This window comes from Aquarana catesbeiana, linkage group LG08, assembly GCF_042186555.1.
Source record: "Aquarana catesbeiana isolate 2022-GZ linkage group LG08, ASM4218655v1, whole genome shotgun sequence".
Taxonomy (NCBI): Eukaryota; Metazoa; Chordata; class Amphibia; order Anura; family Ranidae; genus Aquarana; species Aquarana catesbeiana.
Window position 1 is genome coordinate 46,064,173 of NC_133331.1, and position 21,575 is coordinate 46,085,747.

Below are 21,575 nucleotides of genomic sequence, written 5' to 3' on the forward strand. Positions count from 1 at the left end.
TATAAAAGGGTGTGCACACTTTTGCAACCATCATTATTGTAGTTTTTTATTTTTACTCCCCCCCCCCCCAAAAAAAAAAAGATTTCAGTTTGTTTTTCAATTGAGTTGTACAGTTTATAGGTCACAATAAAGGTGGAAAAAGTTCTGAAATGATTTATCTTTGGCTCATTTTTTTTACATCACCGAAACCTGACATTTTAACAGGGGTGTGTAGACCACTGTGTGTGTGTGTCCATATAATATATATATATATATATATATATATATATATATATATATATATGTGTATATATGGTTTTGGTAAATCTGAAGAGAAAAATATGCAGAAACTCTAATAGTGTGTATTGGGTCTAAAGGCTCGTACACACCGTACGATTGTTGGCCAACCGAGCATCTGATTTTTGTCAAAAGGGCGTGGGCCGGGAACTTGTCTTGCATAGTAACAGTACACAATTGTCGTGCCACAAACACAAACGTAGTGATGTACTACGAGGAATTTTAGCTCTTGAGCGCTACCCTTTGGGCCCCTTCTGCTAATTTCGTGTTTGGTGAGCATTGATTCTGATCATGTGTGTTTGTACTTTCGACTTTTGTGACGGATTTGTGTACTGACCAGACGAAAATCTAAATCAAACCGTTGTCCGCCGAAAATTTACTAGCCTGTCATCAAACATTTGTTGGCGGAAAATTGGACAGTTGTCAAAAGGAGCGTACTAACGGTAAGATTTTAGGACAACAGTCTGTCAACAGACAATCCCCTGCCAACAATCGTACCGTGTGTGTGTATGTGTATGTATGTATGTATGTATATATATATATATAATAAAAAATGTTCAGGCTGACCATACATTATACCATTTTCTTGTACAACTTTCCTTTAATATGATATAATATGAGGTCAAACCTAAACACTTGCTATTTGTATGCAATCAGGCAGGCCCTTCCACTACATAAGTGAAGGTAAATTTAAAGAAAATTGAATACGAAAATTGTATGGTGTATGACCAGCTTAACAAAGTCTGTACCTTGGTTTGGATAGGGAGCTGAATGAAGAGTCTGCAGAAGCATGTGCATTGCACCTACGCCCCACTGAATGCAGTTGCAACGCTTTGCAGGCTCATTTGCAAAAAAAAAAAAAAAATAATATCAACATGTTTTTTTGCTTCAATTATGGGTGCATTTACTGTTTTTTGTTTTGGAAAAGGGGACTTAGCCTTTAACCTCCTCCCGCCCACGCTATAGCCGAATGATGGCTACAGCGCAGGCCTTAATTGCTGGGGAGGCCGTCATATTCCGTGCATGAGCTGCCTGCACGCCCCCTTGTGGGGCACGCTCTGTTATCACAGAGTCTATGAGACTTGGCTGACCACAGATTGGAGTAAGGGGCCAATCCCGGTCTCTTAGCACATGATCAGCTGTCAGCGTGAGGGGAAAAAAAAGCCAATCGTTGGCTTCTGTCAGAGGGTCATTAGTCCCTCACACAGAGAGCCGGGGCTGCCTCATCTGTGCCCACCAGTGCCACCTACCTTTGCCCAACAGTGCCACCTATCAATGCCCACCAGTGCCTCATCATCAGTGCAGCCTTATCAGTGCCCATCGATGAAGGAGAAAAATTACCCGTTTTCAAAATTTTACAACAAACTAGGAAAGTGTTTTTTTTTTTTTAGCAAAAATAAAAAAAAACAACAGTGTTTAAAGAACCAAAAGAAAGCTCTATTTGTGTGAAAAAAAAAATGATAAAAATGTTATTTGGGTAAAGTGTTGCATGACCGCGCAATAGTCATTCAAAGTGTGAGAGCGCTGAAAGCTGATAATTTGCCTGGGTGGGAAGGGGGTTTAAGTGCCCCAGTAAGCAAGTGGTTAAGTACCCTGCCCCCATGTGGCTGAGGTAAAATAATATTCCTACCTGTTTTTCCTGGATCTGAGTCTGGCTGGCTGACTTCTAAATTCTTATTCCACCGTCTAATGCGCTCAAGCTGGTACGCTGCAATCTCTGAGAAGCCACGATAAAGAAACCTTACAGCAGTGAGCGGCACATCATATATTACAATAGTGTATAAACCATCCCCCCCCCATCCGTACATTTGCTTTAAAGTCAACAGACACTGCCCCCCACCCTAAACGTTTGCTCCAAAATCCATGGACACTGACTCCCAACCCATACATTGACTCCACAGTTCACAGACACTACTCCTTCCTTCCCATCCTGAAAATTTACTCCAAAATTCATGGTCGCTTACCTCCACCCACTATGCATTGACTCCAAACTCTGCAGACACCCATTCTTAGCATTGGCGCAAAAATCCACAGACACTGACTTTCCATACAGCAGTGGCTCCAAATCTACAAATGCTGCCTCCCACCCTGAATATTGGGCTTCAAAAACCTACAGACAGTGACCCCCGTACATTGGCTCCTGAGACTGCAGGCACTGATGCCTTGACCACCCCCACCCCCTCACACATTTAGAAACTGTCCTGAAAATGCCTTTCATGCCTTATTACATTGGCAATGATCTACAATTCTCCTCAGTCTGCGGTGGGGGACTCTGCATTGTTCTCTTAGTACAGTGGTTCTCAACTCCTGTCCTCAGGACCCACTAACAGGCCAGGATTGCAAGATAACTGAAATACACGACGGGTGATATCATTTGCTGCTCAGTGATTGCAGTATTCTAGTCTGCATCTCCTCAAGGTAATACTAAAAGTGGTTGTAAACCCTTTACGACCACATTTTGCTATAGGTAAGGCTTACCTGTAGCTACGCTGGATATCTCCTAAACCAGAGATATCCCCTGTATCTGCATGTGCTGATGTCATCGGCACATGCGCACTGAAGCAATGGCACGTACATGCCGTTGCTTCATTTAGACTGTGGCATTACCGACGGCTGCCGTGAGCATGCGCGGGAGTGACTTCATCATGGCTCCGGCCAATCACAGTGCCTGAGCCCGCGATACCCGGAAGTAACTCCGGGAGCGATGTCGCTGGCCGGAATAGTGAACGCGGACCACTGTGGGGGCTTCGATCTAAGGTAAGTAATACATAATGAGCTAGTATGCTATGCATACTAGCTTATTATGCCTTTGTCTTGCAGGTTTTTTTTTTTTTTTTTTTGTTTTATTCGTGGGTTTACAACCACTTTAAAATCTGTTGTGGGTCCTGAAGACAGGAGTTGAGAACCACTGTCTTAGTGGGCAGGCGAACTAGAATTTGGATTTCCAGAAAATTGCACTGCCCTTAACTTGATTTCAGGATACGGGCAGAACTGTGGAGAGTGATGAGGTTTCTTCCAGTCAGAGTTAGAGAGCGCTGGATAAAAGACTCCATCTGTGTTTTGTCTGTGCGGAGACACATCTCATCCAGAGCTCCGGCCAGCTCTTCCACTGTCAAATGGCCAGTTTGGGTCTTCAGGTGGGTGGACAGCTCATCTTGACACTGGTGGAGACAGGAACACAGCAGAACATGATTGGTGGAGAAAACTATATGTGTACCCATCCAGAAATCTCCCAACACCACCACCTCTGATCCAGAGACATCCCTATACAACTCAGTCACCAACAGAGACCTCATATAACACCACAGCTAAGCCAGAGACCTCGCCATATAACACCACCACCAACCACAGATACCTCCTCATATTATATCATCACAGATCCCAGTGCCCTCCCCATTTAATGACACTTACCTAGATTCCCCCCATATAACCTCACCACTGCCTCACAGACCTCCTCATAGAACCCCACCACGGACACAGAGAACTCCTCACATAACACCACCACCAGCAGCAACTTTCACATCTAATACCACCACCAACCCAGGGACCTTCCCCCCGCCAAAAAAAAACACCATTGACTTGACGACCCCCACTCATATTGTTGCCACTTCATTAAATTAGATGAGAACTTATTTAAACAAAGTAGCCCATACCGCCACTTGTTCAGTTTTTTTATTGGGGAAAATTATCCAAAGTTACATATTTGCATGCAGCAGAAATATGAACTTTTAGGATTCTCAGTTCATTTGAAGGAGACACCAGAATCAGGTGTATTAATGGGATGATAATCAAATATGAGTGGAAGGTTCTGCCTGTTTGGCAGTCCCCCCATGACTCCCACCCATTCACATAAAAAAAGCCTTTCCTAAGGCAATTTTAACTTGCCTGAATTCTCTGTTGGTGACTCTTCCAGGAGTGAAGACTGGTGATCCATTGCTGCGGTCCAGGCCCACCATCAACCAGTCTTGCCAATACCTCCCAATTCGATGTAACCGTGCAGCCGTTGAAGACCTTCCCATTTAATTAAGTCACTGCTCTGCTGATCTAGATACTTCCTTGTTTACCTCTCCAATGACCCAGAGACCTCCCTGCATAACTGCGTCACTGTTCCAGAGAACTCTGGCATCAGCACACTGACACTGAAACCTCCCATATAACTCTGTCACTGCTCTACTGACCTAGAAACCTCCCTTTATAATTTCACCACCACTCCACTAACCCAGACAAAGCTGAGCACACTTACCTCTGCACTGGGGAGAGACCTGTATACACCTACCTGTACACTAAAGTGACCCATCCACTCCTGCCTCTACACCAAGGAAAGGCCTTTGCACACCAACCTCTACACCAGGAATAGACCTGTGTGTGCTTACCTGTGCACTAAAGAAAGACCTTCACACACTCACCTGGGCACACCTACCTCTACACTAAGACCTATGCACACTTACCGCTACACGAGACCTGTACCTACCTCTACCCCAAGAAGAGCCCTGTACAGGCATACCCCACTTTTAAGTACACAATGGGTTTTATTTACTAAAGCTGCAAAGTGCAGAATCAGGCTCACTTCTGCATAGAAACCAATGAGCTTCCAGGTTTTACTAAAGCTTGATTGAACAAGCTGAGGTTAGAAGCTCATTGGTTTCTATGCAGAAGTGAGCCTGATTTTGCACTTTGCAGCTTTAGTAAATAAACCCCATTGTGTACTTAAAAGTGGGGTATGCCTGTACATGCTTACCTGTGCACTGATGAGCGATCTGCACACACTCACCTGTACATTTAAGAGCCCTGTGCGCCATTACCTGTATGCTAAAAAGTCCTGTGCATGCTTACCAGTACACAAGAGAGACCTACGCATACTTTCTTGTGCACAGGAACATGAGCCCCATGCACACTTACCTCTATGATGAGTGGTTCTCGATGCTGCAGAATCAGATGTAGTATAAAACTCATAACACGGGAGGGAGATACACATTTTTCGCTGTAGACCGTGAACTCTAGCAGCAGACTGTCCCGCTCTGTTTCCTGTATGAACAAACTACAATGAAGTCTGAAGAACAGTCCCAATGCGATGACCTGATTTCCTGTCCTTTCTGCTATACCCAAAGTGCCTTTCTTTCTAAATACACCCAATATTTAAAGGCTAACTTCACCTTTTGCAGCATGTTACATCTGTATTTAGCGTGTAACATGGTGCAAATAGGTCTCTCCCCACCCTCAAAACAGGCATCCCATAAAACAGCATGTGGGGGTTCTCCCCTGCAGAAGCTGTCACTTTTGAAATCAGCACAGCTGTGTGGGGATCCGCCCACAAACTGCATCATTCAATCACAGAGATCTGTGAATGAATGAACTACAAGTCCCATCTGCCGCCACAGCAGATGTAGTTATAGTTCTCAATGGAACAAGAGTACGGTAATCACCACAGTCATAGTCCCATTTACACTTCCTGCAGCTGAAAGTCTGTACCTTGGTACAGACACAGAGCTGAAGGAGGAGTCTGTAGGAACCTGACACCTGCAATCCACCTTTTTCTGCAAATATGGGTGAATTTATTATTTTTGCTGTAAAAGGTGGACTTAGCCTTTAAAGGTGCCACATCCATACTTAATTTTCTAGCTTGTTCTGATTACATAAAAGAGGAGGTGGTTGGTTGGTATGGATAAAACAGACACGAGCTCTGTCTTCCCAGACTGGAGACAAAACCATTTAGCATAACGTAGTAGAAGGACACAGTGGAGAGAAGTGCAAACAGTGGCGGTGCGTCCATTAGGGGCGCTCGGGCGCCGCCCCCTCTCTTCAGCCAACCCCTCTGTGTACTATGGATAGATTCATGCATTGCATGAATCTATCCATGGCCGCTGTAGCCACCCCTATTCAGGCGTCTGGCACCTTTTCGGGCGCCAGAATTACAGTGGCGGGGGGGGGTGTGTGTGTGTGTGTTTTTGAAGCACCTGATTAGAGCCATAGGTTTTAATAGGCTTCAAAAAAGGTGCACTGCGAGCGCAAACCATTGCGCTCGCAGTGCACCCAGGTGGGTTAGCAAAGCAAATGAATATTTGCTTTGCTAACACAGAGCCGCCTCTCAGCCAATCAGGAGGCCTGGATGTAATACCGGGCACCTGATTGGCTGAAGGTAGAGGCGATCTCATTGGCCGCCTAGCAAAGCAGGAAGAAGACACGCACGGACACTGAACCATCGCCACGCTACCTGTCCGATAGCTCGCCGTCTGACCTGCTGCCTGACCCACCACCATGATGGGGTAAGTGCCAGGCAGACAGCGGGCAGGCTGGGGGGGCACAAAGGCTGCAATTGCTGGAGCACAGTTCACTGCATTTGTGGGGCACAGTGGCTGCATATTATGGGCACAGAGGCTGCAATTGATGGGGCACAGTTGGCCGCATATGATGGGCACAGTTGGCTGCACATGATGGGCACAGTGGCTTTATTTGCTGGGCACAGTTGGCTGCATTTGCTGGGCACAGTTGGCTGCAGTTGATGGCACACTGAGGCTGTAATTGATGTTTTTGTTTCAGAATTTCTCAGTTTGTTTTCGCCCCCCCCCCCCCCAAAAAAATTTTTTGAGCACCAGCTGCGACTGAGTGCAAACATTGGCCAAATAACAGCTCCGTGGACTCACCTCAAGGAACTGGTAGTGCTTTTGCAGAAAGAACTGGAAGTGGCCCAAATCCGATAGTGGAGATACCAGGAGGGATTCTATATGGAGGAGGACATAGCACAGTATGGAAGGATCCAGATCATGTGTCAGTATTGATCCCAGCAGATGCAGAACCTGCAGGCAAAGACACTACAGTGTTCAGATCCCAGCCCAATGCTCCCAATTCCTGCTGGACCATTGTGGACCTAAACACTGACCTGACTATCTGGGGCGTACCGCCTCAACGCGCACAGGTAGTCCTCCAATCCTCGACGGCTGATCTCTTCTTGGATGTAACGCTTCCTAAAGAATTCCCACACCGAGTCCTGTACATGACACAGACACAGTAATGATATTGTACAGGTATAGGGGCCAGTACACAAGGTTTGGTAAATGTTTATTCCTACACAAAGATGGAATATAGGTGGACCCCAGTTTTGAATGTTTTATCATACCTGAATTTGGCTGATCTTGGATTTGCCTTCCAGCTGTAGAACAATGGTGGCCACCAGCTGCTGAGTCACAGACACACAAAGCTCCTGTGAACAATGAGATTCCAATCACATGATCTACACTAACCAATACAAATCATCAAATGATAAACAAGCCCATGTGCCATGCACATAAGACACGTAGGGGAAAGCCACTTAAGACAAGCTAGGTACAGTGGATATAAAAAGTCTACACACCCCTGTTAAAATGTCAGGTTTCTGTGATGAAAAGAAATGAGACAAAGATAAATCATTTCAGAACTTTTTCCACCTTTAATGTGAGCTATAAACTGTACAACTCAGTTGAACAACAGAATAAAATATTTTAGAGGGGGGGTAAAACCAAAAAATTAAAATAGACCTGAATCCAAATGAAAATCTGTGGGGTGATCTGAAGAGGGCTGTGCACAGGAGATGCCCTTGTAATCTAACAGATTTGGAGTGTTTTTGCAAAGAAGAGTGGGCAAATATTGCCAAGTCAAGATGTGCCATGCTGATAGACTCATACCCAAAAAGACTGAGTACTGTAATAAAATCAAAAGGTGCTTCACCAAAGTATTAGTGTAAGGGTGTGCACACTTATGCAACCATATTATTTTATTTTTACTTCCCTCCACCTAAAAGATTTCAGTTTGTTGTTCAATTGAGTTGTACAGTTTAACCACTTGACGACCGCCTCACGCTGATATACGTCAGCAGAATGGCACGGGCAGGCAAAATCACGTACCTGGTACGTGATTGCCTTCCCCCGGGCGGGGGGTCCGATCGGAACCCCCCCCCGGTGCCTAAGGCGGTCGCCTTTGGTCTGGCAGCGATCAGAGATGAGGGGGAGGCCATCCGATCGTGCCCCCCTTTCGCGATCGCTCCCAGCCAATGAGATTCTTCCCCTGCCTCTGTGTAGTACACAGATGCAGAGGATGTGATGTCATCTCTCCTCGGTTCGGCAGTTTCTGTTCCGGCGCCGAGGAGAGAAGACATCTGAGTGAGTTGCACAACACATACACTTACAGTAGAACATGCTAGGCATACTTTACACCCCCGATCCCCCCCCCCCCCGATCGCCCCCCGATCACCCCCCAATCACCCCTCTCCACTCTTGTGACAGTTACTGTGTTAGGGCAGTTAGTATTAGCCCCCTTTAGGTCTAGGGTACCCCCCTAACCCCCCTAATAAAGTTTTAACCCCTTGATCACCCCCTGTCGCCAGTGTCGCTAAGCGATCATTTTTCTGATTGCTGTATTAGTGTCACTGGTGACGCTAGTTAGGGAGGTAAATATTTAGGTTCGCCGTCAGCGTTTTATAGCGCCAGGGACCCCCATATACTACCTAATAAATGTTTTAACCCCTTGATTGCCCCCTAGTTAACCCTTTCACCACTGATCACCGTATAACTGTTACGGGTGTTGCTGGTTAGTTCGTTTATTTTTTATAGTGTCAGGGCACACGCCGTTTATTACCGAATAAAGGCCCCCTGATCGCCCGGCGGTGATATGCGTCTCCCCAGGCAGCGTCAGATTAGCGCCAGTACCGCTAACACCCACGCACGCACCGTACACCTCCCTTAGTGGTATAGTATCTGAACTGATCAATATCTGATCTGATGCGATCAGATCTATACTAGCGTCCCCAGCAGTTTAGGGTTCCCAAAAACGCAGTGTTAGCGGGATCAGCCCAGATACCTGCTAGCACCTGCGTTTTGCCCCTCCGCCCGGCCCACCCAAGTGCAGTATCGATCGATCACTGTCACTTACAAAACACTAAACGCATAACTGCAGCGTTCGCAGAGTCAGGCCTGATCCCTGCGTTCGCTAACAGTTTTTTTGGTAGCGTTTTGGTGAACTGGCAAGCACCAGCGGCCTAGTACACCCCGGTCGTAGTCAAACCAGCACTGCAATAACACTTGGTGACGTGGCGAGTCCCATAAGTGCAGTTCAAGCTGGTGAGGTGGCAAGCACAAGTAGTGTCCCGCTGCCACCAAGAAGACAAACACAGGCCCGTCGTGCCCATAATGCCCTTCCTGCTGCATTCGCCAATCCTAATTGGGAACCCACCACTTCTGCAGCACCCGTACTTCCCCCATTCACATCCCCAACCAAATGCAGTCGGCTGCATGAGAGGCATTTTCTTTATGTCCTCCCGAGTACCCCTACCCAACGAACCCCCCCCAAAAAAGATGTTGTGTCTGCAGCAAGCGCGGATATAGGCGTGACACCCGCTATTATTGTCCCTCCTGTCCTGACAATCCTGGTCTTTGCATTGGTGAATATTTTGAACGCTACCATACACTAGTTGAGTATTAGTGTAGGGTACAGCATTGCACAGACTAGGCACACTTTCACAGGGTCTCCCAAGATGCCATCGCATTTTGAGAGACCCGAACCTGGAACTGGTTACAGTTATAAAAGTTAGTTACAAAAAAAAAGTAAAAAAAAAAAAAAATATATATATATATATATATATATATATATATATATATATATATATATATATAAAATAAAAAAAAAATAGTTGTCGTTTTATTGTTCTCTCTCTCTCTATTCTCTCTCTATTGTTCTGCTCTTTTTTACTGTATTCTATTCTGCAATGTTTTATTGTTATTATGTTTTATCATGTTTGCTTTTCAGGTATGCAATTTTTTATACTTTACCGTTTACTGTGTTTTATTGTTAACCATTTTTTTGTCTTCAGGTACGCCATTCACGACTTTGAGTGGTTATACCAGAATGATGCCTGCAGGTTTAGGTATCATCTTGGTATCATTCTTTTCAGCCAGCGGTCGGCTTTCATGTAAAAGCAATCCTAGCGGCTAATTAGCCTCTAGACTGCTTTTACAAGCAGTGGCAGGGAATGCCCCCCCCCACCGTCTTCCGTGTTTTTCTCTGGCTCTCCTGTCTCAACAGGGAACCTGAGAATGCAGCCGGTGATTCAGCCAGCTGACCATAGAGCTGATCAGAGACCAGAGTGGCTCCAAACATCTCTATGGCCTAAGAAACTGGAAGCTACGAGCATTTCATGACTTAGATTTCGCCGGATGTAAACAGCGCCATTGGGAAATTGGGAAAGCATTTTATCACACCGATCTTGGTGTGGTCAGATGCTTTGAGGGCAGAGGAGAGATCTAGGGTCTAATAGAGCCCAATTTAAAAAAAAAAGAGTACCTGTCACTACCTATTGCTATCATAGGGGATATTTACATTCCCTGAGATAACAATAAAAATGATTAACCACTTCAATACCAGGCACTTAGACACCTTCCCGCCCAGCCCAATTTTCAGCTTTCAGCGCTGTCGCAATTTGAATGACAATTGCGCGGTCATGCTACACTGTACCCAAACAAATTTTTTATCATTTTGTTCCCACAAATAGAGCTTTCTTTTGGCGGTATTTGATCACCTTTGCGGTTTTTATTTTTTGGGCAACAAATAAAAAAAGACCGAAAATTTTGAAAAAAAACAAGTTTTTCTTTGTTTCTGTTAAAACTTTTTGTAAATAAGTACGTTTTCTTCTTCAATGACGGGCACTGATATGGCTGCACTGACGGGCACTGATACGGCGGCACTGATGGGCACCGATGAGGTGGCACTGATGGGCACTGATGATGGGCACTGATAGGCGGCACTGATAAGTGGCACTGATGGGCACTGATAGGTGGCACTGGTATGCGGCACTGATGGGCACTCATAGGTGGCACGGATGGGCACTTATAGGCGGCACTGATGGGCACTCATAGGTGGCATTGATGGGCACTCGTAGGTGGCATTGATGGTTACTTATGAGTGGCACTGATAGTTGGCACAGATGGGCACGGATGGGCACTGACAGGTGGCATGAATGGACACTGATGGGTGGCACTGATGACATTACTTGTTTGCAGTGATGCCCCTAAGGGTGGCATTGCTGGGCATCACTGCAACATAATTGTGCCAATCAGTGCCCATTTGTGGGCACTGATTGGCACAGATTTGGCACACTGGGCACATGTGGATGGCCATGGGGTACATACCTGGCCATCCACATGTTGCCCCTTCCCTGGTGGTCCTAGTGGCGATCCCTGGTGGTCCAGTGTGGTGATCTGCGGTGGGGCTGCGCTGATAAACAATCAGCGCAGACCCCCCCTGCCAGGAGAGCCGCCGATCGGCTCTCCTCTACTTGCGTCTGTCAGACGCGAGTGAGGAAGAGCCGATCAATGGCTCTTCCTATTGACAGCGTGATCAGCCGTGATTGGACACGGCTGATCACGTGGTAAAGAGCCTCCGCCGGAGGCTTTTTACCAAGATCAGTGTAGCGGTGTGTCAGACTGACACACCGCTCCACCGATCGCCGCGATGCGCGCCCCCGGGGGCGCGCTGCGGCATGTTATCCTGCTGGACGTCATATGACGTCCAGTCAGGATAACAGAACCACTTCCCGGACGTCAATCCGCTATAGGGCGGGCGGGAAGTGGTTAAAAAAAAAAAAAAAAGGAAAGGAACAGTTTAAAAATAAGATAAAAAAGCAAAAAAATAATAAAGGAAAAAAAAAAAAAAAGCACCCCTGTCCCCCCCTGCTCTCGCGCAAAGGCGAACGCAAGCGTTGGTTTGGCGTCAAATGTAAACAGCAATTGCACCATGCATGTGAGGTATCACCGCGAAGGTCAGATCGAGGGCAGTAATTTTAGCAGTAGACCTCCTCTGTAAATCTAAAGTGGTAACCTGTAAAGGATTTTAAAGGCTTTTAAAAATGTATTTAGTTTGTCGCCACTGCACGTTTGTGCGCAATTTTAAAGCATGTCATGTTTGGTATCCATGTACTCGGCCTAAGATCATCTTTTTTATTTCATCAAACATTTGGGCAATATAGTGTGTTTTAGTGCATTAAAATTTAAAAAAGTGTTTTTTTTCCCCAAAAAATGCTTTTGAAAAATCGCTGCGCAAATACTGTGTGAAAAAAAAAATGAAACACCCACCATTTTAATCTGTAGGGCATTTGCTTTAAAAAAATATATAATGTTTGGGGGTTCAAAGTAATTTTCTTGCAAAAAAAAAAAAATTTTTCATGTAAACAAAAAGTGTCAGAAAGGGCTTTGTCTATAAGTGGTTAGAAGAGTGGGTGATGTGTGACATAAGCTTCTAAATGTTGTTCATAAAATGCCAGGACAGTTCAAACCCCCCCCCCAAATGACCTCATTTTGGAAAGTAGACACCCTAAGCTATTTGCTGAGAGGCATGTCGAGTCCATGGAATATTTTATATTGTAACACAATTTGCGGGAAAGAGACAAATTTTTTTTTTCTTTTTGCACAAAGTTGTCACTAAATGATATATTGCTCAAACATGCCATGGGAATATGTGACATTACACCCCAAAATACATTCTGCTGCTTCTCCTGAGTACGGGGATACCACATGTGTGAGACTTTTTGGGAGCCTAACCGCGTACGGGACCCCGAAAACCAAGCACCGCCTTCAGGCTTTCTAAGGGCGTCAATTTTTGATTTCACTCTTCACTGCCTATCACAGTTTCGGAGGCCATGGAATGCCCAGGTGGCACAAACCCCCCCCAAATGACCCCATTTTGGAAAGTAGACACCCCAAGCTATTTTCTGAGAGGTATAGTGAGTATTTTGCAGACCTCACTTTTTGTCACAAAGTTTTGAAAATTGAAAAAAGAAAAAAAAATGTTTTTTCTTGTCTTTCTTCATTTTCAAAAACAAATGAGAGCTGCAAAATACTCACCATGCCTCTCAGCAAATAGCTTGGGGTGTCTACTTTCCAAAATGGGGTCATTTGGGGGGGTTTTGTGCCACCTGGGCATTCCATGGCCTCCGAAACTGTGATAGGCAGTAAAGAGTGAAATCAAAAATTTCCACCCTTAGAAATCCTGAAGGCGGTGATTGGTTTTCAGGGCCCCGTACGCGGCTTGGCTCCCAAAAAGTCCCACATATGTGGTATCCCCGTACTCAGGAGAATCAGCAGAATGTATTTTGGGGTGCAATTCCACATATGCCCATGGCCTGTGTGAGCAATATATCATTTAGTGACAACTTTGTGCAAAAAAAAAATGTGTCACTTTCCCGCAACTTGTGTCAAAATATAAAATATTCCATGGACTCAACATGCCTCTCAGCAAATAGCTTGGGGTGTCTACTTTCCAAAATGGGGTCATTTGGGGGGTTTTGTGCCACCTGGGCATTTTATGGCCTTCAAAACTGTGATAGTTAGTGAGGAGTGAAATAAAAAATTTACGCCCTTAGAAATCCTGAAGGCAGTGATTGGTTTTCAGGGCCCCGTACGCGGCTAGGCTCCCAAAAAGTCCCACACATGTGGTATCCCTGTACTCAGGAGAAGCAGCTGAATGTATTTTGGGGTGCAATTCCACATATTCCCATGGCCTGTGTGAGCAATATATCATTTAGTGACAACTTTTTGTAAATATTTTTTTTTTTTTTGTCATTATTCAATCACTTGGGACAAAAAAATGAATATTCAATGGGTTCAACATGCCTCTCAGCAATTTCCTTGGGGTGTCTACTTTCCAAAATGGGGTCATTTGGGGGGGGGTTTGTACTGCCCTGCCATTTTAGCACCTCAAGAAATTACATAGGCAGTCATAAATTAAAAGCTGTGTAAATTCCAGAAAATGTACCCTAGTTTGTAGACGCTATAACTTTTGCGCAAAACAATAAATATACACTTATTGACATTTTTTTTACCAAAGACATGTGGCCGAATACATTTTGGCCTAAATGTATGACTAAAATTGAGTTTATTGGATTTTTTTTTTATAACAAACAGTAGAAAATATCATTTTTTTTCAAAATTTTCGGTCTTTTTCCGTTTATAGCGCAAAAAATAAAAACGGCAGAGGTGATCAAATACCATCAAAAGAAAGCTCTATTTGTGGGAAGAAAAGGACGCAAATTTCGTTTGGGTACAGCATTGCATGACCGCGCAATTAGCAGTTAAAGCGACGCAGTGCCAAATTGGAAAAAGACCTCTGGTCCTTAAGCAGCATAATGGTCCGGTCCTTAAGTGGTTAAAGGTCACATTAAAAGTGCAAAAAGTTAGAAAATTATTTATCTTTGCCTCATTTTTTTACATCACAGAAACTTGACATTTTAACAGGGGTGTGTAGACTTTTTATATCCACTGTATATGAAAATAATGTGAGAAAGCAATCAGCACGGTCACAACTCACAAAGAAATAAATAAAATTAGCAAGTTGCAAGCTAATACAACATTGAAGTGATTTCACAATACCCCCAAAATCAATATGAAATAATGATTATGTAGCTCAACTTCACACACAACTACATAAATCATTCAGTTTAAACACCAAATGTCAACATCAGAATAAAGTTCATAAATAATCCATGCTTCCAATCAGTGTGTATAAAGTGCACAAAATCATGACTCGAGGAAGATATTGTGCACCTTATACACATTGGTGATTGGAAGCACAGATTATATATGAACTTTATTCTGATATGGACATTTGGGGGCTGATTTACTAAAACTGAAGAGTGCAAAATCTGGTGCAGCTGTGCATAGAAACCAATCAGCTTCCATTTTTTTTGTCAAAGCTTAATTGAACAAGCTGAAGTTAGAAGCTGATTGGTTTACACGCAGAGTTGCTCTAGATTTTGCACTCTCCAGATTTAGTATATGAACCCCTTGGTGTTTAACTGCTTCAGCCCAGGAAGATTTGGCTGCTCAATGACCAGGCCATTTTTTGCGATTCGGCACTGCGTCGCTTTAACTGACAATTGCGCGGTCATGCGACGTGGCTCCCAAACAAAATTGACGTCCTTTTTTTCCCACAAATAGAGCTTTCTTTCGGTGGTATTTGACCATCTCTGTGTTTTTTTATTTTTAAACAAAAAAAGTGCAACAATTTTGAAAAAAACACAATATTTTGTACATTTTGCTTTAATAAATATCCAATTTTTTTTTTAAAAATGCTAATTTTTTCCTCAGTTTAGGCCGATATGTATTCTTCTACATATTTTTGGTAATAAAAATTGCAATAAGCGTATATTGATTGGATTGCGCAAAAGTTATAGCGTCTACAAAATAGGGGAAAAATTTATGGCATTTTTATTATTATTATTATTTTTTTATTTACTAGTAATGGCTGTGATCTGCGATTTTTATCGGGACTGCGACATTATGGCAGATAGATTAGTAAAATACCGCGCCTATCTAATAAGTGGAAACAGCTGCCAACACTACAGAACGACTGGGACTGTGTAGAAAATATAAATAAAAAGTGTAGCGCTAAAGTGAAAATAAAGAAGAGGAGGTTTTGAAGTAAGGGGAGGTGAAGCCACAATCTCGAGTGGCTTGTAACCCCAACCTAGTCAAAAACCAAATATATGTGTACACAAACAACGTGATATTATCACAGGAATACAAACAAATTGCAGTGCTCTTTTTTTTTTTTGAAAAAAAGTGTGAATGGATGAAGATAAAAACAAAGTGAAAATATATCAATAAGTGAAAATCTCAATAGTCCACATTTGACTGGTAAAGTAATACGAAAAAACTGTCCCAAATAGTGATAAGGAAGCATTAGGCCCATACAAATAATAAAGACTTGATAATATAGTCCATATGTTGCATGGTGGCAGATAGTTCTGACACTTGACACATTTTTGGGACCATTGATAATTATACAGCGATCAGTGCTGTAAAAATGCACCGATTACTTTGTAAATGTCACTGGCAGGGAAGGGGTTAACACTAGGGGGCGATCAAGGGGTTAATTGTGTTCCCTTATGTGTTCTAACTGTAGGGGGGGGGACTGACTAGAGGAGATGACAGTTCGTTGTTCCTAGCTAGTAGGAACACATGATCTGTCTCTCCTCTCCTCACAGAACAGGGATTTGTGTGTGTACACACACACGTCCCTGTTCTGGCTCTCGTGCCCGCGACCGCCGGCCACGTGCATCGGCAACCCCGCAGTGCATCGGGCGCCTGCTATCTCTGCTTAAAGGGCCGACATATAGCTACGACGGTTCACGGGAACGTGCCGACCTGCCGCAGTATAATGACGGCGGCTGGTCTGCAAGTGGTTAAACTGAATGATTTATTCAATTTTGGGTGAAGTTGCGCTACATAATTTTTGCATATTTTCTTAAGCTAGGTATATTGGATGTGTCACAGGCCATTGTTCAGGGAGGGTAGTAAGGTAATAAACCACGTGTACTGGTTCTGATAATGGGGATTTATCCTCCCAAAATGGTTGGAGGGTGATGAGGTCAGATCATATTTACAGTACTATGCAAAAGTTTTAGGCAGGTGTGAAGAAATGCTGTAAAGTAAGATTGCTTTCGAAAATATATATTCTAAAATAAATAAAATTAATATATATATATTAATATATATTCTAAAATAATAAAATGAAATTGTTTATTTTTAACAATTTCCAAAATACAAGTATATAATAATAATAATATATATATAAATATATATAAGTGAGCGAACAGAAGGAAAATCTAAATCAAATCAATATGCGACTACCCTTTGGCTTCAAACCAGCATCAATTCTTACACTTGCACAAAGTCAGGGATTCTGTAGGATTAGAGTCAGGTGTATGATTAACCAATTGTACACAGCAGGTCCTAATGATCATCAATTTCATACATAGGTTGAAACACAGTCATTAACTGAAATAGAAGCAGCTGTGTAGGAGGATTAAACTGAGTGAGGAACAGCCAAACTCTGCTCCTAAGGTGAGTTTGTGGAAGACAACAAGACTGAACACAGCAACAAGACACAAGGTAGTGATACGGCATCAGCAAGGTCTCTCCCAGGCAAAGATTTCAAAGCAGATCGGGGTTTCAAGATGTGCTGCTCAAGCGCTTTTGAAGAAGCACAAAGAAATGGGCAATGTTGAGGACCAAAGACGCAGTGATCGGCCAAGGAAGCTTAATGCAGCAGATGAAAGACACATCATGCTTCCTTCCCTTCGACATCGGAAGATGTCCAGCACAATGGCGACCCTAGGGGGGGCCAGAGGGACCCCCCCAACATTATGCTGTGCCCCACCATGTGCCCCCCCCCCCCCCCCCCCCCAAAAAAAAAAATTTTTTTTTTTTTTTTACAAAAAAATCAATGTCTAAGAGGGAGAGAGTCCCCAGTCAGCTCCTGCGGGTGATTCCTCCCCCTCCCCTGCTCGCTGACACTGCATAATGCGAGCGTTCACACAACCACGGCCGCCTGATCTGCTCCTTCACCTGCATCCTCATTGGCAGGGAGAAGAGCGAGTTGCAGGAAGGACTCCACCAGGACTTTCAGTTACTGAAAAAACAGACTGATTTCTCCCGTCCTTAGGACAGGAGGACCAGCCTGTAAATTCCAAGAGATGCCAGACCAGAGCTGTCAATAGCAGGGGCAGGACAGCAAGAGGAGGCTGGGGAACCCCACAGTGGCAGAACACCAGGGCCCGGAGGCAAGACAACCTTTGCAACCCTGATAGTTCTCCCACTGCTTTGGATCCTTATATTTTCTTGATATGCTGGTGACATATATCTCTTGATTTCTGCCACCCTGGGGGACCCCAATACAGTAGGAAGGGAGCTCACTGCAGAACATGTGAAAGGGCCCGTTGTGGGGTCGTAGTAAAGGGCCCCAGGATATATATATATATATATATATATATATATATATATATATATATATATATATGCATTTTATAGTTGCCCCCCTACTTTTGTCCCTGTCCCCCCATGTGCCCCCCCTAAATTTGAAAGCTGGAGACGCCACTGGTCCAGCAATGCCATCAGCACATAACTGGTGGAAACCAATGGAACCCAGCTACTGTTCGGAGAAGTCTGGCCAGAAGTGATCTTCATGGAAGAATTGCAGCCATACCTCCAACGTGGAAATACAGCTAAGCGATTTAACTATGCAAAAAAAAAACATAGGAACTGGGGTGCAGAAAAATGGCAGCAGGTGTTCTGGAGTAGTCAAAATGTGAAATATTTGGCTATAGCAGGAGGGCAGTTTGTTGAGGAAGGGCTGGAGAGCGGTACAATAAGAGCCGGTTCACACAGGGGCTACTTGTCAGGCGACCTAGCCGCCTGACAAGTCGCCTCCCGTTCTGTACAATGGAACTGTTCTAATAGGAGCGACGCAAGGTTCCTGTACTACTTTGGGGGCGACATGGGGCGACTTGCATAGACTTCTATACAGAAGTCGTTTTGCAAGTCGCCGCGGAAGTCGTTTGCAGGTCGCCTCGCTGAGGCGACCTGCAAGTCGTGCCGCCCCTGTGTGAACCGGGGCTAATGAATGTCTGCAGGCAACAGTGAAACATCCCCACACAGTACACCAAGCACACAGTGAAACATGGTGGAGATTTCTTGCAAGTTTGGGGCTGCATTTCTGCAAACGAAGTTGGTGATTTGGTCAGGATCAATAGTGTCCTCAATGCTGAGAATTACAGCATAATGCGGATAAATACTTATCCATCATGCCATACCATCAGGGAGGAATGTGATTGGCCCCAAATTTATTCTGCAGCAATGACCCCAAACATACAACCAATGTCATTGAGAAATGACGTAAAGAAGAACAAGGAGTCCTGGAAGTGATGGTTTGGTCCCCATAGAGCCCTGATCTCAATATCATTTATTTTATTTATTTATTTTCAGGTACTTATATAGTGCTGTCAATTTACGCTGCCTTTTACATATACATTGTACATTCACATCAGTCCCTGCCCTCAAGGAGCTTACAATCTAAGGTCCCTAACTCACATTCATACATACACATACTAGGGCCAATTTAGACAGGAACCAATTAACCTGCAAGCATGTCTTTGGAGCGTGGAGGAAACCGGAGTACCCGGAGGAAACCCACGCAGGCACAGGGAGAACATACAAACTCCAGGCAGGTAATGCCGTGGTTGGGATTCGAACCAGCGAGCCTTTTGCTGTTAGGCATGGAATCTGTCTGGGATTACATGAAGAGACAGAAGGATTCGAGGCAGCCGACATCCACAGAAAATCTCTGGTTAGTTCTCCAAGATGTTTGGAACAACCTACCTGCCGAGTGTGCAAGTGTACCTGGAAGAATTGATGCTGTTTTGAAGGCAAAGGGTGGTCACACCAAATATTGATTAGATTTGGTCCTCTATTCATTTATTTCTACTCATTTTCCTAATTGATAAAAATAATAATGTTAATTCATGCATATCTGTGTATGGTGTGATGGTTTGTACATATCTGTGTATGGTGTGATGGTTTGTACATATCTGTGTATGGTGTGATGGTTTGTACATATCTGTGTATGGTGGGATGGTTTATACATATCTATGTATGGTGGGATGGTTTGTACATATCTGTGTATGGTGGGATGGTTTGTACATATCTATGTATGGTGTGATGGTTTGTACATATCTGTGTATGGTGGGATGGTTTGTACATATCTGTGTATGGTGGGATGGTTTGTACATATCTGTGTATGGTGTGATGGTTTGTACATATCTATGTATGGTGTGATGGTTTGTACATATCTATGTATGGGACATGCTGTCTGTAGTGGCAGGTCAGGTCATGTGACCCTTCACACAAATCTATAGGATATTGGTAGTGCGGGCACCTTGTGCACAGTGTCAGTATGCTGCTCTTTCTGTATACAGCAACAACACAGAAATATTGTACAGACCAAAGATATCATTCTACAAGATTCTGTCTTCAGGTTGATCCTCTCAAACTCCTTCTCCAGCTCAGGAAAACTTGTATCCTGCAGAAAATACAAAAACCCAAATAAGGTTCAATGGATCATTACACATCATTCAGATAGGGCCCGTTACTTGGAAGCTGCACACCATTGCAAGAATGTGTTATACCATCCGGGGGGGTGGGGGGGAGAGATGGTACTACAGTAATGGGATCTAAAAGAATGTGGCTCCCCCCACTATACAACATAAATTGAATTGTACTGACCCCCTGCTGGGGTCTCCAAAACTACACCAAAAAAAGACAACAGTGGACTTTTTTTTTCTTTTTTAAACACATACAGTATACAAAATTGTAGAATGATTACTAGTAAAGAGAGAGATTGGAGGACCTCATAACATTAAATTGTAAAGAAATGCATTCAAGTGGAAATTTACTCTCCCAATCAACATTGATTACTTTTAGTCCTCATGCTGCTTAACGTTAATGAATTGATAGGAAAGTAGATCATATTTACTTGTTTTAAACGTTTTTTTTTTTTGCTTTTTTTTCAGTTATTTCCTGGTTTCTTGCCTAGGCAAATTATGTCATACATCCCAGGAGTCTTCAGGAGGAGAGGAGAGGAGGAGGGGTTTTATCAGCTAAGCACACTCTCCTGCATGCTTGTACTAAGGGTAGATGGGATTCCAGGAAGTAAAATGCTACATGAATCATTTGCCCTTACTCAAGATGGCCACAGCCAGAAATGCTAGGGGGGGGGGTTTCAAAGTGGTTTCTCAACAAAATAAAGCATGGAGACATGGATTGATGGGGGAGTTTGCTTTGAATTTTAAAATTTTTTAAAATGAATTAAATAGTGTTTTTAGTTTGTGGTGCTCAGATGCAGTGAAGATCCGCTTTAAGGCACAATCACATCAGACATGGCTGGCACACCAACACCAGACACAGAGCCTGCTTGTAGCCACATGGTAGTGGTGAGGACCACAGCCTGGGCATGATGCACCATAGCTTACAGGGGATAGGGCTATAGTAGAGTGGTACAGAGGGAGGGACTAGGGATATACTAGAGAGGAACAGAGGAATGTGGGTAAATTACATAGTTACATAGTTACATAGTAGGTGAGGTTGAAAAAAGACACAAGTCCATCAAGTCCAACCTATGTGTGTGATTATGTGTCAGTATTACATATCCCTGTATATTGCGGTCATTCAGGTGATTATCTAATAGTTTCTTGAAGCTATCAATGCTCCCCGCTGAGACCACCGCCTGTGGAAGGGAATTCCACATCCTTGCAGCTCTTACAGTAAAGAACCCTCTACGTAGTTTAAGGTTAAACCTCTTTTCTTCTAATTGTAATGAGTGGCCACGAGTCTTATTAAACTCTCTTCTGCGAAAAAGTTTTATCCCTATTGTGGGGTCACGAGTACAGTATTTGTAAATTGAAATCATATCCCCTCTCAAGCGTCTCTTCTCCAGAGAGAATAAGT

At 43.8% G+C, this 21,575-nt stretch overlaps 1 protein-coding gene across 1 annotated transcript in view; it reads right to left on the bottom strand.

Moving 5' to 3' along the window:
- LOC141105726 (uncharacterized) overlaps positions 1 to 21,575 on the bottom strand; it is a 178,739-nt gene that overhangs the window by 9,377 nt on the left and 147,787 nt on the right. Inside the window, exons 16-22 of the mRNA XM_073595788.1 lie at positions 20,074 to 20,151; positions 7,391 to 7,474; positions 7,154 to 7,261; positions 6,918 to 7,070; positions 5,176 to 5,301; positions 3,260 to 3,437; positions 1,907 to 1,993 (exon numbers count right to left, since the gene is read on the bottom strand). Coding sequence (XP_073451889.1) covers positions 1,907 to 1,993; positions 3,260 to 3,437; positions 5,176 to 5,301; positions 6,918 to 7,070; positions 7,154 to 7,261; positions 7,391 to 7,474; positions 20,074 to 20,151 — 814 coding nt within the window. The remainder of the gene's footprint in view (positions 1 to 1,906; positions 1,994 to 3,259; positions 3,438 to 5,175; positions 5,302 to 6,917; positions 7,071 to 7,153; positions 7,262 to 7,390; positions 7,475 to 20,073; positions 20,152 to 21,575) is intronic.